This window comes from Aethalodelphis obliquidens, unplaced genomic scaffold, assembly GCF_003676395.1.
Source record: "Aethalodelphis obliquidens isolate GAN/ISIS:26980383/991018 unplaced genomic scaffold, ASM367639v1 scaffold1, whole genome shotgun sequence".
NCBI classification, from domain to species: domain Eukaryota; kingdom Metazoa; phylum Chordata; class Mammalia; order Artiodactyla; family Delphinidae; genus Aethalodelphis; species Aethalodelphis obliquidens.
This window is the reverse complement of record NW_020837945.1, coordinates 58,068,006-58,082,123: the sequence shown is the minus strand read 5'-3', so window position 1 is coordinate 58,082,123 and position 14,118 is coordinate 58,068,006. Positions and strand designations below refer to the sequence as shown.

The following is a 14,118-nucleotide window of genomic DNA, read 5'->3' as shown; positions in this document are numbered from 1 at the left end:
CTCCGCACCCTTATGCCATTGTTTTAGGGCTGTTAATCTATTCCTGACCAAGTCTTTCAGTGGCTGCTTTTTGCCTTCGGGATAACATTCAATGTTTAATCTTGGCATGATACATAAGGCTCATTAGCCTACTTTCCCAGCTTTATCTCCATTACTTTCTTTAAATGAAATCGATGCTTGGGTTTCCTCAAGGAAACCCTATCTCTCAGTCCTTGGTACCTCTGCATTGTGTCACACTTCTCTCTACCTGGAGCACCTGGATATTTACTAATTGCTCTTTTATGATTCAACCCAAGGGTCATCTCCTCTTGGAAGCCCAATCTACTAAGCTTTCCTCCACCTACCAGTAATGGAATAGGTACAGGTTTTCTAAGTGTTATTGTATCCTATGCATTCTTCTCCATGGTGTTTGAATTTTGGCTTTCCTCTAAGATCAGAACTTGAAGAACAGGGAGAAGAATCCTATTTATCTCCATATTCACCTAATTTAACACAGCACCTTACACAAAAGGGCACTTGATAAATATCCTTTGAACAAATACTTTCCCTTTAAATGAATACATTTTTAAAGTACAGGCAATGAGAACCAAAAGAAGCAAACAAGCACCAGTAATTGTTTTTAGCCAATCTGACACGACGTGCACATGTAATTCTTAGGAGGATCTATATGGACACCTCCTGCCAGGACGATCACTTAAACTCAAACCCAGGGAGGGAGAGAGGGACACTGTCTTCACCTTTATCTGTTCGGCATGTTTTTTTCATCTGGCTTCAACTGTACTTTAAGAATATTGTTTTCAGTATATAAGCCTTCAAAGCGTACATGTTCATAAAATATTCCTCTCAGTCTGCCAGAGTCTAAGATTTCTCAGTCCCATCATTAATGCAGATGCCTTCACACTCCAAGACATTTGCATTACGAGGTACAACTGCTTCCTATTTTTTTCTTTATTTAGATTTCATTAGGTCCGTACAGAGAAAAAAAATACTGACAGACTATCCCCAGAGAAGACATAATACCTTCCAGCCAACAGTTCTAGAATAATTGGAAATTAATTTTTAAAACCCTGTTTTTCTCTTAGAAAATGTCAACTGCTTAGTAGACAATGAATCCAAAAAAGAATGTCGATCTTTCGTAGATAATACAAGCTAGACACCCCCCTGAGAGCAGTGCAGGCCTCTGTGGCCAAACCCATGTGACCTGGAAGCCACCTAGAGATCTCGTAATGCCATCCTCCCAGGTATTGTTTGAGCCTCATGGGCATTCAGCAATATAACCCACATTCCTATAGATGTGAGAAAGTGGAAGGACTCCTACTTCCCCACGTGTGTGTAAATACTCAGACAGATTTAGTCACCGTTCTCCTCCACCTAAGTTTGGTTCTTGACATGTGTTCAAATTCTTTTCACACACACAAATACGCCCACCTATTACAATGTCCATAAAAAAGCCCTTCTCTACAGGCCTGGTTTGAAACTCTAATTAGGGTTAGTCAGCATTTACAAAGTGGTTTGTGCTGTTCCCAAAGGCAAAGTTACAGGAGCTAAAGCATTTCGCCACCATTCCCTCTAGTGTGCCTACAGTTATAAGCTCTTAGAGGCTGGGAAGAGATGTGGAACCAGCCTGTCACGCAGGGTAGAGGTCAGGTCAGAGCACGTGTCAGAAACCAAATCCTCAGCCTCAGAAGCTCGTCTGAAACAGCAGCAATGCAGGTGACAGCGACAGGCTCCTAGGGTCTGAAATGTCAGTGGGCATGTCTTGCGGAATCTTTATAAAGGCGAAACAACAGCAGGCAGTAGAATTGGGGATCTCTTGAGGGTGAGGCTAAGGTCGTGGCTCAGTGTGTGCGCATTGTGTGTGTGTGTGTGTGTGTTGGGTGATGGGTAGTATGTGTGTGTTTGTGTGTATGTGTGGGTGATGCCTATATCTGGAGGGACTATGAAGCTATTCCACGGCTGGGGAAGGAGTTATATATGTAAAAAGATTTGTTTAAAGGAATGCATTTTGTAATATTCCTTCTGTTCATCTGGGAACAAAATGACTAGGTTAATAGGGTAAGTGATGGGGCCAGGAGGAGAGCAGAAGCAAAGTTAGCAATATGGTCCTGTCACAGAGACTTAAATTTTTCCCAAAGGCTTTGGATGGCTGGAGATGACAAAGTTTGACAGCTGAACTAGGGATGGGAGGACAAAGTAGCTAAAGAGGATTTTCTGGCTCTCTTGATCAGCTGCCCTCAGATTGCATTTAAGACTCATTTGGTACTCACATCTTGGGCAACCCTCCATGTAGCCTTCCCTTAACTCGAAGTCCCCTTGAGGGGATGACCATTCAAGTTATCCTGATCTGATCAGACAGAGAACATTGAGCCACAGGGCTTAATTGGAAGGTCAGCTCCTTAACTAGATTGCAAATTACCTGAGGGTATAGACTGCATTTTACACCTCTGTTTTTGTTGTCCATTCCAGACACAGGCTTTCAATAAATGACTATCATGATTAATTTTTTTTAAAGACACATTATTTTGTGACAGACACTGTTCTTAGCGTGCAACATGAATTAATTTAATTCTCGCACTAAACAAATGAGGTAGTGCCATTACTATCTCTGTTTTACAGAGAACACTGAGGCACAGAGAGGTTAAGTAATTTACCCAAGGTCACAGAGTCATGAGGGGCAGAGTTGGGATTCAAAACCAGACAGTGTGGCTTTAGCATTAGTACTCTAAACCAATCCATGATTCTGCTTCTTACAGACATAGGTGATTCCTGAGTTCCTTGTGGCTTTTGTGTGATTGGGGCAGGGAAAGGATCTCAGGAAGTGATGAACCTTCTTAGAAGAGAAACCTACTAATGCAAACACTAAATCATAGCCTCTTTTTATTCCTCACCATGATCACCCAGAGGAAAAAAAAAAAAGAAAAACAACAACAAAAACCTATTCCCACTTAAGAGGCCATTTTGGTTCCGTGTGATTTTTTCCTTGATTGGGTCAGCCCTGGTAGATTTAGCTTGGTCCTTGGTTTTCCACAGCCTCAGATTCTGTAGGACAATGAGTCTCTTCTAGGGCCAACTCATGGCTCATGATATCCCCAAAGTGAAGCCCACCTAAACTTCTTGTTCCAGAATGTATCTTGCACCCTTTTGGGTCCCCATCTCTGTGAGATGCACCTGATCCAACTTCCAGAAGCAGGATTTGAGTAATGATTCCCTACATCCTGCCCCTGTAATGATTTTGTCTCCCTGTCGCACATGTGGGGAGTGAGTGAGGGACCACAGGAGAAGAGCTACAGAAATTGCCAAGTGGTCAAAGGCAGGACTGCATAGGAAAAGGATAGGATTCCAGAAAGGTGAAAAAGGAGAGAAGGGAATGTCATCAGCAAGATGAGAGCAGAGAACGCTCCGGGAATTGGAGAGCAGTGAGGAGGTCTGAGCAAGGGCTGACACTGGAACGGGAGAGGTCGGGATACAGGCCAGGTCAGTGGAAGGAAGGGGAACAAGAAATGAGAGCAGGCTGAGGCTGCAGCCAGACAGGAAACATGAGACGCTTACATTTGACAAGGGAAGAAGGAAGGCAGAAGGGATGCAGGGTGAAAGAACTGTTCCTAGGGCAGAAGTGACACAGAGATCTGCTTCTGACCCTTCTGACCATCTTACTCTGCCTGAGAATTTCCATTTCTAATGGGGCTCAGTGATGAGTCTTATCTAGAGCTACGGGAAAATTATGCAAAAGATAACAAGAAATGGATTGGAAAATATTCCGAGTGTTTCATACGGCATTCCCAGAAGGAGAACCTAACCTATCTGTTCAGTTTACCTCTGATCACAATTGAAAAAGATGGTGGCTGCAAGCCACTTTTCCAGCATCCTTACTTTCCTGTTCCATGCACCAAAAGATCCACTCAGCAGTTACCAGTGACAGAGCTGCTACCCTGTACTAGGACTTAGGATTGTAAGGGGAAATAAGCCATGTTCTCTGTGTACAAGTTGTTCACAGACGATGTAGAAGACAGATACCTAGAAATAACAATGTGTGGAGAAGGGCAATGATAAAGATATTAACAAAGCATTACTGAGGGGCAGCAGAGGGAGTCCTCCAGCCATTTCCCCAATATATCTCCATCCCTTAGCTTAATTGGCTTATTTCAAGTGGAAAGCCCCCTTCCCAATCCTGACCCCCAGGCCACATTCCTTGAAATTTTTGACCATTTTTCAAATCCCACGTCACATGCCATTTTTTCAACAAAGTCGTTCCTATTCTTAAAAGCAGAAATTAATCTTTCCATTCTGTGTTTCTGTAACATTTTATTTACATCTCTGTTATAATATTCACCCCAATTAGTTTTTTAAAATCGTGTATGGTGAAGATATGTATACACATATGTGTGTGTGTGTGTAAACCTCTCTATCACTAGGATGTAAGTTCATTTGATAGCTTGATCCACCTTTGGGTCTGCCACAGGCCTGAGCATGGAGGTTTCTTAAAACGTACTCAGAGTCTGTTCGATCTGAACTACTCTACAGTCGATTTTAGGATGCTAAAGTGAGAAGACCTCGCTTCCTTCTGGCAATTGTGATTCTCTGATTGCACAGGCCAAAAATAATTTCTTGTTCTGAAGAGGTATAAGAGAAATGACCTTCAGACAAAAATGACCCAGTCATTCTTCTATGTTTAGAGGTGAATAGGCAAAAAACAAAAAAAAACCCTTCAAACTAATCAAAGAATTTTTAATTTGGAAAGGACTCTACATTTCATTTAATCCAACATCTTAATTACAAATGAGGAAACTAAGTCCTGAGAAATTCGGATACTTCTACAGTGTCACACAGCCAGAATCAACAATATCAAATTTTGAGACCCTTACGTTCAGGGTTCTTTCCAATAAACCAAATTGTTTACCTTTGTTAAAAAGAAGGGAAAAACATGATTAAAAAAAGAGAGAGAAATAGCACTAAAATATACAGAGAAGAATTCATGGAAAAGCTGTATACATCATTGAAAAAATTTTTCCTATCAGTCCCTTTGTCCATAAAGAAAACCATGCTTTCACTAACATCAGCAAAATTGTTCGTAGAGTTCAAAGCTTTAATTTAAAAATCTGACTTTTGCAGTTTCCAGATGTTTTTACCCTTAAGGTCTCCAATTATTCTACACAGTTGGCAGGGAGAACTGTTCTGAGGTTCTTCTCCAAGATATGCCAATATGTTTGGGTGACAGTGGTCATTAACAGGTGTTCTTAACAGTTGTGGAAGTGAAATAATACATCAAGGCTTTGTTGAGAGGTGCAAGTTCACACTTGCTCTCTCCCATCATGACTTAGGCAAATGCAGCAGATGCACTCAGATCTGACATAGTTTACTCCATCCCGGTTCTGCTATTAATGTCAGAACCCCTGCCTTTTTTCTGCCCTTTCCCGCATCACGCCTACCCTACTCCCACCCTGACAGAGCTGACCCAATATTACAGATGCCCTGGGGCAGCGCACGCAAGCACACATGCACATACAGAATAGGTCTAAGCTCTAAATTTGAATTGAAAACTTACTGGATTCCAATTCCAAATAGGAATAACTTACTGGGTTCCAGTATATATATTTATATATGGATATATATATCTATAAGGATATATATATATACATATATGAAAATTATATATTTATATTACAGATATATAATATGTACACACATCTGTGTGTATATCTAGCTAGATAGTGATTTATAATTGCTCAGGCAAAAACCACCTAGTTTTAAAAATTCTTTCATTTGTTGCAGAGGATAGTCTGTGAAAACTGTTTTCAGTTAGAGAATTCTCCCCCCTCCCCCAGCTGCTCTGCACTTCCCAAGGCCTCCTTAGGGGCACAGGGACAGTGCGTGGGTTTTGGAGCCAGCTACATAGGGGCTTAAATATTAGTTCTGCTGTTTACTACTTGTGTGATCTTGAGAAAATTACTTAACCTCTCTGGACAATAATTTTCTTATTTCTAAAATGAGGGTGTTCCTACCCATCTTGGAGGTGTAAGGATTTGAGGTAATGTATGCCAGTGGGCGCTGCATGGGACTGCTCAGGAAATAATAGCTATTATGATGAAGGTGATGATGACAGGGAAGAGGAAGAGAGGAAGAGGGAGCAACATAGTGGCCTCCACTTCCTGAATGCTGTCTGTATTTCAGAACCTCTCAGTAAGTCTTGGCAGAACTCGACTGCCAGTCCTTAGCCGGGGAATATTCAGCTTGAAGTAGGGAAGAGAGAGCCAGTGGTGAGGCAGGGGTGCAGGGGTGGGGGAGGAGGGGGCATGGCTGCCACTTAATATGTGATTTTCCTGTCTTGAGCTATATATATATATATATTTATATATATATACACACATACCCTCATGTTCCTTCCGCTGCTGGGAATAAGGCATTCATAGCAATGAGTGCCATATCTTTTGAGGAGTCAAGGACTTTTTTTTTTTTTTTGCTTAGAAGGACTGGACTTCACAAAGCAGGGTGAACAAATTCCTGTGTTCCCACGGTGGCTAACCACAGAATTTCCAGCAGGCCCCACTATTGACAAACTCTGGCAATTCTAGTAACCGGGAGATACCCTATAGATTGCAGAACAAAGGCCCAGCTCCCTTCTGGAGTCATGGGGTCAGAGTGCACAGCCACACCATGGGCAGAGCTGCTGCTGTGGTTTGAACTGTCCAAAGTACAACAGGAAGGAGGAAGTCCCAGCCTACCCAGACGTGCCCCAATGATAGAGCCATTAAGCGCCTGCCTAAGATGCCATTCTGTTTGCAAACACATACTATTTGCTGTAGCACCTGACAAAACAATTCCATCAGAAAGACATATGACTCATGTTAAAAGATGCCTGTGCAACATTTCAGCGATGACTCCACAGGCGTCAATTAAACATGGAAAAGACCTGTTCTGAAGCATGACCATATGGCATTTCCCAAGGAGCTGTAGTCAATGGCTGATAAAACACAAGTGATCATACGTATAAAGAGATTTAGCAACCCTCTCCTTGCTCAAAAGCAACAAGAGCCCATGAGGACAATGAACCTGGAACCTCCAAAAGAAGAGGCGCCTAAGGAAAGGCTGCATCTGAAGCCAGCATGGCTCTTCCTCATGCAGAGAAAGCAAAGACCTGGGGTTGCGTGAGGTCGTCTTGTCTGCCACCAAAAAGCAGACTGATCCCAGGGATGGCTGGGAGTTTTTCTGGTAGTCTAGGGGTGAAGTCAATTGTTATGTCTACAGGTGAGAGAAAGGACTGGCAGTGGTCCATTCCCCTGCTCCTGGGAGTGCTCGCCAAGCATCAGAATCTAGGACTTTGCCCAGCACATGAGACCAAGTTCACTGTAGTCCAAACCTCCTTCCCTAGAAACCAAGCTTTAACCAGCTTTTGAATGGAAGGAAGAGGACACACTTAACAAATCTAATGAGAGTGATGTCACAGTACAAAAGCCCCAGGAGAAAGCGAGTGGCTGGTGCAGAAGTGCTTTTCAAGGCTTCGGTTCTAGATCAGGCAGGCAGACACCTGTATATATATATAGACAAAGCTTCAAACACCACCACCTCATCACACCTAATGCCTGCTTGTGATGAGCACCTGCATTCTCAATTTCTGTCTTTTCCAACGACAATAATATGTGTCTTTATACTCAGTCCTAGTTCTGAACCTCTTCTTAAATGCTAACATGTTTCTTGTTTCTCTGCTATGAAAGGTCAAATAAATGAGAAAGGAAATACTTTACAGTGTTAATGTTGATCCAGATCTACAACTGTTAATGACTTTTTACTCATTACCCTTGATCTCTCCTTTTAATTTTGAGTGATTCAAGAAACGCACCCCTCACATACCCTGGCCCCAACATTAAGAAGGTAATGTTCTTAGAGTCAGTCTATCAAGTAAAAACAAAACAAAACAAAAAGACCCAAACAAACAAAAAATGGCGCTTCCATTCTCGACTCCCTTTTGCCAATGAGGCAGCGTACTTAAATCTCTTTACAGCAGCTGCTTCAGTGTTAAGTTTTTAGTTAGAAATAAGAAAGAGGTTTAGTTAAGGTCACTGACAATTATTTTCTCAGCACAATAGAAAAGCAGCCCAACCCATTAACAACACTAAAATGGCAGAAGCAAACACAGTGGGAACAAGTAAGAACAGAAGAGTACCTGGGATTGCCAGATTGGAAAGGGGGACGTTGTGGAGGAGAGGAGGGAGCGAGGCCATCCAGTCAGCATTGCAGACCTCCAATGTCTTTGTCCCGCTGGGACTGGGGGAGCAGATGGTCCCCATCCTGAGTTTCCTCCTTACCTTCCTAACTGCTAGCATCCCTTTCTATCAGTCAACGGCTGAGGCTCAGCCCAGGGCCACTCACTCAGCGATCATAATTGCCCGGGCTCTCTAACACTTCAGGGCCACCTTTGTCACACCAGTCTTGCCAAAAGGCCTTTCTGCCGGGGGAGACGGGGCAAAGACGTGGTTTCCTAGCCCCTCAGCACCTGCAGTCCGCACCCTCTCCGGCCCAGCCGCTGTTCCCTTAATCTGCTTAGATTCGGCTCCGTTAAACTTCTTACGTTCCCCCTCTGGAGCCAGGGAAAGGTAGGCCCCTCGAGATAAATCTTACAGAAACTGAACGTCCTACGAGCAGCCACGCCCAGAGCCACTCACACTACAGGTACCCACACGGCAGAAAGACACGCCGGTAGGTCTACATACACGTGAGCGCCCGGACGCACCATCCTCAGCCTGATTTACGCTTTTATGTCTGTCACTGGGCTGGCACATAAGCTGGGCCTGCCTGCCCTCCCTCCACCGGCTCCTCGCACAGGTTCCGCTGCCCTGTGGCTTCCAGAAGGCGCTCAGAAGTGTAACGCAGAAGGCGCTCAGAAGTGTAACCTGCGGCGCCCGGACTCCCGGCGGCCCCGCCCCACACTGCCGGGCAGATTTGCCTGGAGACGCGGCTCGTGATTGGCCGCTGGCGGAGAGCGCTCCGATTGGCCCGCGCCCTCTGAGCGGCGTCCACCCCTCCGCTGCCCGGCCTCCCTTGCTCTGTTACTCCGGCCTTCAAATGTGTAGACGGCCGCCGCTGCAGCCTGCACGCTTGGACCAGTCAGGTCTTGGATCGGACAGGTCTTTCCACGGGCCTTTCACGCTGTCAGCACTCAGAGGTTAAATGCAACCATACGATTCCTTCCTTCTTTCCCCTACACACACACACACACACACACACACACACGCACGCACACACACAATGACAATTACACAGAGAGTATTACATTTTCAATAAACCACATAGGCAGCAGAAATATGAGAGGTAAAGAGGCTGAGAGGCTGAGAGGCTGAGAAAGGTGCAGTATATCATATTTGGACGACAACATCAAGGGTGGTTTGTGTTTCAACCATTACCTAATTAAGATTCTCCTACACACCACTTATTCCCATTTTACAGAGAAGGAAATAATGATACTTTGCATTTTTATTGTCTGTTGTTTGGAATCTTTTTCCAAATTCTTTGTCCCATTTGCTCTTCAGAGTATCCCTCTAAGGCAGGAGGGGTTGGTGGTATGACCCCCTTTTCATAGACGAAATCAAAGTTTGGCGGCCTTGTGGGAGCAGTTCATGTGGTGGCACTATTTGGAAATCCCATTTTGGAATGAGATCCTCGAGCCCTGAGGCTTGTAGGCATAGAAACCCATTTCTCTGCTTTCTGCAGTGTTCCCTGCGCTTTCAAATGGTCCCTTTCCACGGTGTAAACTATAGGGTCTTTAATGATAAGAGAATTTTGCACACGGATAATCACAGGAACACCTTGGCAAACAGGCAAACCAAGAAAAACACCCTGACCTTGACCGTGGGGTCCTGGAGGGCTTCAGGCCAGGCAGCGTCTCAGTGACTTAGGAGGGCTTACGGGAACAGGAAGGAGCAGCCTGTGTGCCAAGAGAAGACTGACGGCTCGTGTACAGACAGACCCGCAGGTCCGCTGATACTGTCACCGAATGGCCCTGCCTCATCTCCAAGGTAAGTACACAGCAGCAATGCAGCTACTTTTCTATACACATAACTGCTGTTGTATAGTGCCCTCTTTTGACATCTTATTAAATTTCCTCTTCTGGGCTATTATTAACATTCATTTAAGCCTGCTTTTTCAGCCTTTTGAGCTGTGTAATATTACCAAAAGTTGTGTTTGTTTGTTTCCTGGAGGAGTATGCCTTGGTTAATAAAAAGAACGTCTACACTATTTATCATATAGCTTCTGATTCTTAAAGAGCACTACAGTGTAGTGCTGTACATATTGGGAATATGTCACCTAGCTGTTTTGTTCAATGAAATGCCAGCCGCCCCCCCAATCACACTATAGATTTACTTTTGAAATGTCACCTTTCTGGGCTTCCCTTGAACTTAAAATAATTTTTTTTTAAATCTCAACATAAAATTTTATGAAAGCAAACAAAAAGTGTTCTTTAAGCTTTACTGTGGAATGTCAATTTCAGTGACTTTTTTTTTCTTATTTTTCAGCTGTTAATGGAAGGAAGGCACAGAATAAGAAAGCATTAAACATTGGACTTAGAGTCATCATTGTGTGAGAACTTGAAAACAAGAGAAGTGGAACGAGTTCACAATGAGACGTTTTGCACACCTGACAGCTTTCAGTCAAAACTACTTGGTTTGTCTAAGAAAACATTTCAAAACATTTCAAAAGAAGGCATCACGCTCTCCATATATTCTTGAGTCAGTCCTGGAAGAAATTTTTCAAGTGAAAACACAGGCTCTAGTGCAGTACTTGGCATATAGCAGGTGTTCTATAAATATTTGTTAGAAGGAGGGAGATGCTTGGTAAAACATGCTCTGCTGGGTTCTAGGTAGTACCTTAGAGCAGTGCTTTCTAACCTTTAATGTGCAAAGCAACCATATTCTGATTGAGTTGGTTTGAGATGGGCCTAAGACTCTGCATTTCTAACAAGATTCTAGCTGACGCTGATGCTCCTGGTTCAGACCACACCTTGAGTAGCAAGGCCTTAGGAAACAGCTCACGTTTGCTAGGTGGGAATGTGTACTGCGTTTTCACTCTCCTTTCCAAGGTTTTATAATATTTTTATATCACTTTTATAATGAAAAAATAAATTTGCATTAAAATCCCAGCTAAGAATTTCTAAGTATTAGAGAATAATTTTTCTGTCACATAATGTAATGGAAACCAAATTATGAGTGGGATGTTTATACTATGCCACAATTGCTTTGGGAAAACCATATAATTTTAAAATAAAAATTAATATTTACAATTTGGATAGTTAATATTTTCTTACATACTGTCTTATGAAATTTATCAGAGAGGAAACTAAATTAATAGAAGGACTGAAATTTTAAAACAAGTCAATTTTAATTAGCAATTACCACCAAGGGAGTGTTTATCATGTACAAATCATTTTGATAGGTGCTAGGAATGGAAGAAAAGTTAAATAAAAGTTGGTAACTGATGAACCTCAGATGATATATAATCCAGGAGAAAAGAGAATCAAATATGTGAATTACAAAATTTAACATGAGGCTGAATGAAGGGATAATAGAGGTACATGTGGAGGACAATAAAGAAGTATATATTTGATGGGGGAAGGGCCACAGGATGCATTATTAGAGGAGGTGACATTCAAGGCAGGTCCGGAATTCTGAGAAAAGTTTCTGCAAGTGGAAAATGGGTGGAGGGTTTTGGCGTGGGAAACAGACTGTGTAGCTGAGAAAATGTAAGCAAAGCTATGACAATGAATGGGAGATGTGAGAAACAGAAAACACACAAGAGTGGTAGCACGTGGGATATGTGGGAAATACAACTCATTTACTCTCACTGAACCATCACAAGAGCCCAGTGAGTTAGCTACTATTCTTATCCCCATTTTACAAAGGACACTGAAGCTTAGAGGCTACATAACTCTGCCCAAGAGCTAATAGCTAGTTAGTGGCAGAGCTGTGACTCCAGTCTCTTGATCATTGTGCCAGTGGCTTCTCATTATATGTTACCCATTATTTTTGTAAACCTGGTAAAGGATGTTTATGACCAAAGTACATTAAAGAGTTTGGACATTTTTTTCCTATGGATAAAACAGGCCATTGCAGATTTTTGAGAAGGGGAGTAAAATGATTGACATTGTATCTTAGGAAGACAACTCCGGCATAATGAAGAATTGTTGGAGAAATACAACAACTTCAGGTAGATCATTGAAATCGGTTATCCAAGCAGGAAAAAAGTGAGAAAGCATGCAGAAGCTCTGGCATACAGAGACTCAATGCATGGCCTTCTAAACTATGGTGTTTGCCTCTTCTTTCCCACTTCTTATCTCCAAGGATCTATGACTCTAAGGCCCAAGTGGACAGCCTGACTGTCTCTGGAATTATTTTCATCACTTGAAAGTCTCACCAAATTGTTCATCCATTTTTATTATATGCAACCAAACCTGTTTCTATGAGTACATCTACAAATTTTGTTTCCCTTTCTGGAAATGTTTTTCTCCATTACTTGATCAAGGACCCTATTGAATTCCTGAAGAGGTGACTGCAGTCGTTACCCTTTCTTGGAGGCTACATTATATTCTGGAAATTTTTAAGATCGTTCATTTTCATATGAATCATTTCATAAATGAGTACTGATGGTCCCAGAGCAAGTCCCTAAACAGCTTTCCATCTGGACATGTCTGGTTGGCAGGGCAAGATGGCCTGGATTTCACTTGACTGAAGGCACCCTCAAAGCTTCAGAGGAAATGCACTGACTTAATGAGACTGTGGCTGGGCTGTCTCTGGCTCCACACCTAGGACCCTGTGCTGACTTGCCTCCCAGTTTGTGTGCTAGATGGGAAAGGAACAGACCTTGAATAGCATTAGAACTAGACACGTGTTTGTTCCAGGGACATTGCCTGGAGATGAGAGAGTTTGTACGATGTTTTGAGTTCCATAGCGATGTCCCATTCACAATTTTTTTCCTGGCTGGAGGGTGTGGGGAGGGTGAGGAACTGAAATGAGGAGCCAGATAAATGAAAGATGAGATGGGAGTGTAAGCCTGCTTTGTTTTGTGCCTCATAACAGCAGAGTTTATCTCTACTCATTCCCAACCTCCTTTCCCCAATTCAAGCCCCCCAAACTATGTGATAAAGGATCAGAGTAGAATGAGGAAATGTAACCAATATGGGTGGTGCTGGGAAACATGATGATAGCAGCAACAACTACTCTGAGGAAGAGTGACATCATCGTAGCAGCCAGGGCTATTCAGGAGCCTCCATGGAAAGGGAGGTCACCAAGCATAATGCCTTGTGAACACATATGATATACCTCAGACATTCCTGACATCAGGAATGAGTCAGGAGCTGGGGGTCAGTTATTTTATGGATTAGGGCTAGAGCCAGAGACCACATGGTTGTGACCCAGATCCTGATCATACCCAGGTGAGTGTCTTTAAGAACCTGAGTAAGAAAGCAGCAGCAGGGCTTCCCCGGTGGCGCAGTGGTTGAGAGTCCGCCTGCCGACGCAGGGGACGCGGGTTCATGCCCCAGTCCGGGAGGATCCCACATGCCGCGGAGCGGCTGGGCCCGTGAGCCATGGCCGCTGAGCCTGCGCGTCCAGAGCCTGTGCTCCGCAACGGGAGAGGCCACAACAGCGAGAGGCCCGCTGCAAAAAAAAAAAAAAAAAAAAAAAGAAAGCAGCAGCAGCTAAAACAGGAAGTCGTCATATGTGGCATCACCTCATGCCCACAACCGGGATTCTGTCATGAAACAAGAGTGAATGTAGCAGTAACAGCCCTAAGATTCCTCCTGCAGATGTGAAAGCTTGGTGATCAGGAAGATCCTCGGAGCTCCTCTGCCTTTTATAGCTATTAGACATCAAGTGTTTCTGGCATATTTAAAGATTTCCTTTAACAACACAGTGTTGCTATAATACTTTTGAGAGAAGCTAATAACAAGTGATGATTGTAAAATTAGTTTAATGTACATTTATTCCTTCTAGCACACCATATTCCTGCACCCTCTTCTATTCCCCCTTCCCACCCACCCCTTTCACCAAAAAAAAGGTAACTGAGAGAAGCTCCAGGCCTTTATTTTTCCAGCTAGTCAGCTGCAAAGTGCCTGATCTAATATGCTATGGAGCC

At 43.3% G+C, this 14,118-nt stretch overlaps 1 protein-coding gene across 1 annotated transcript in view; it reads right to left on the bottom strand.

Annotated features, from left to right (window-relative positions):
• The window catches only part of PLCXD2 (phosphatidylinositol specific phospholipase C X domain containing 2), a 46,024-nt gene extending 37,138 nt beyond the window's left edge, over window positions 1-8,886 (bottom strand). The window contains exon 1 of the mRNA XM_027104360.1: window positions 8,159-8,886. Coding sequence (XP_026960161.1) covers window positions 8,159-8,318 — 160 coding nt within the window. The 5' untranslated portion in view covers window positions 8,319-8,886. The remainder of the gene's footprint in view (window positions 1-8,158) is intronic.
• Between the last annotated feature and the right edge of the window lie 5,232 nt (window positions 8,887-14,118).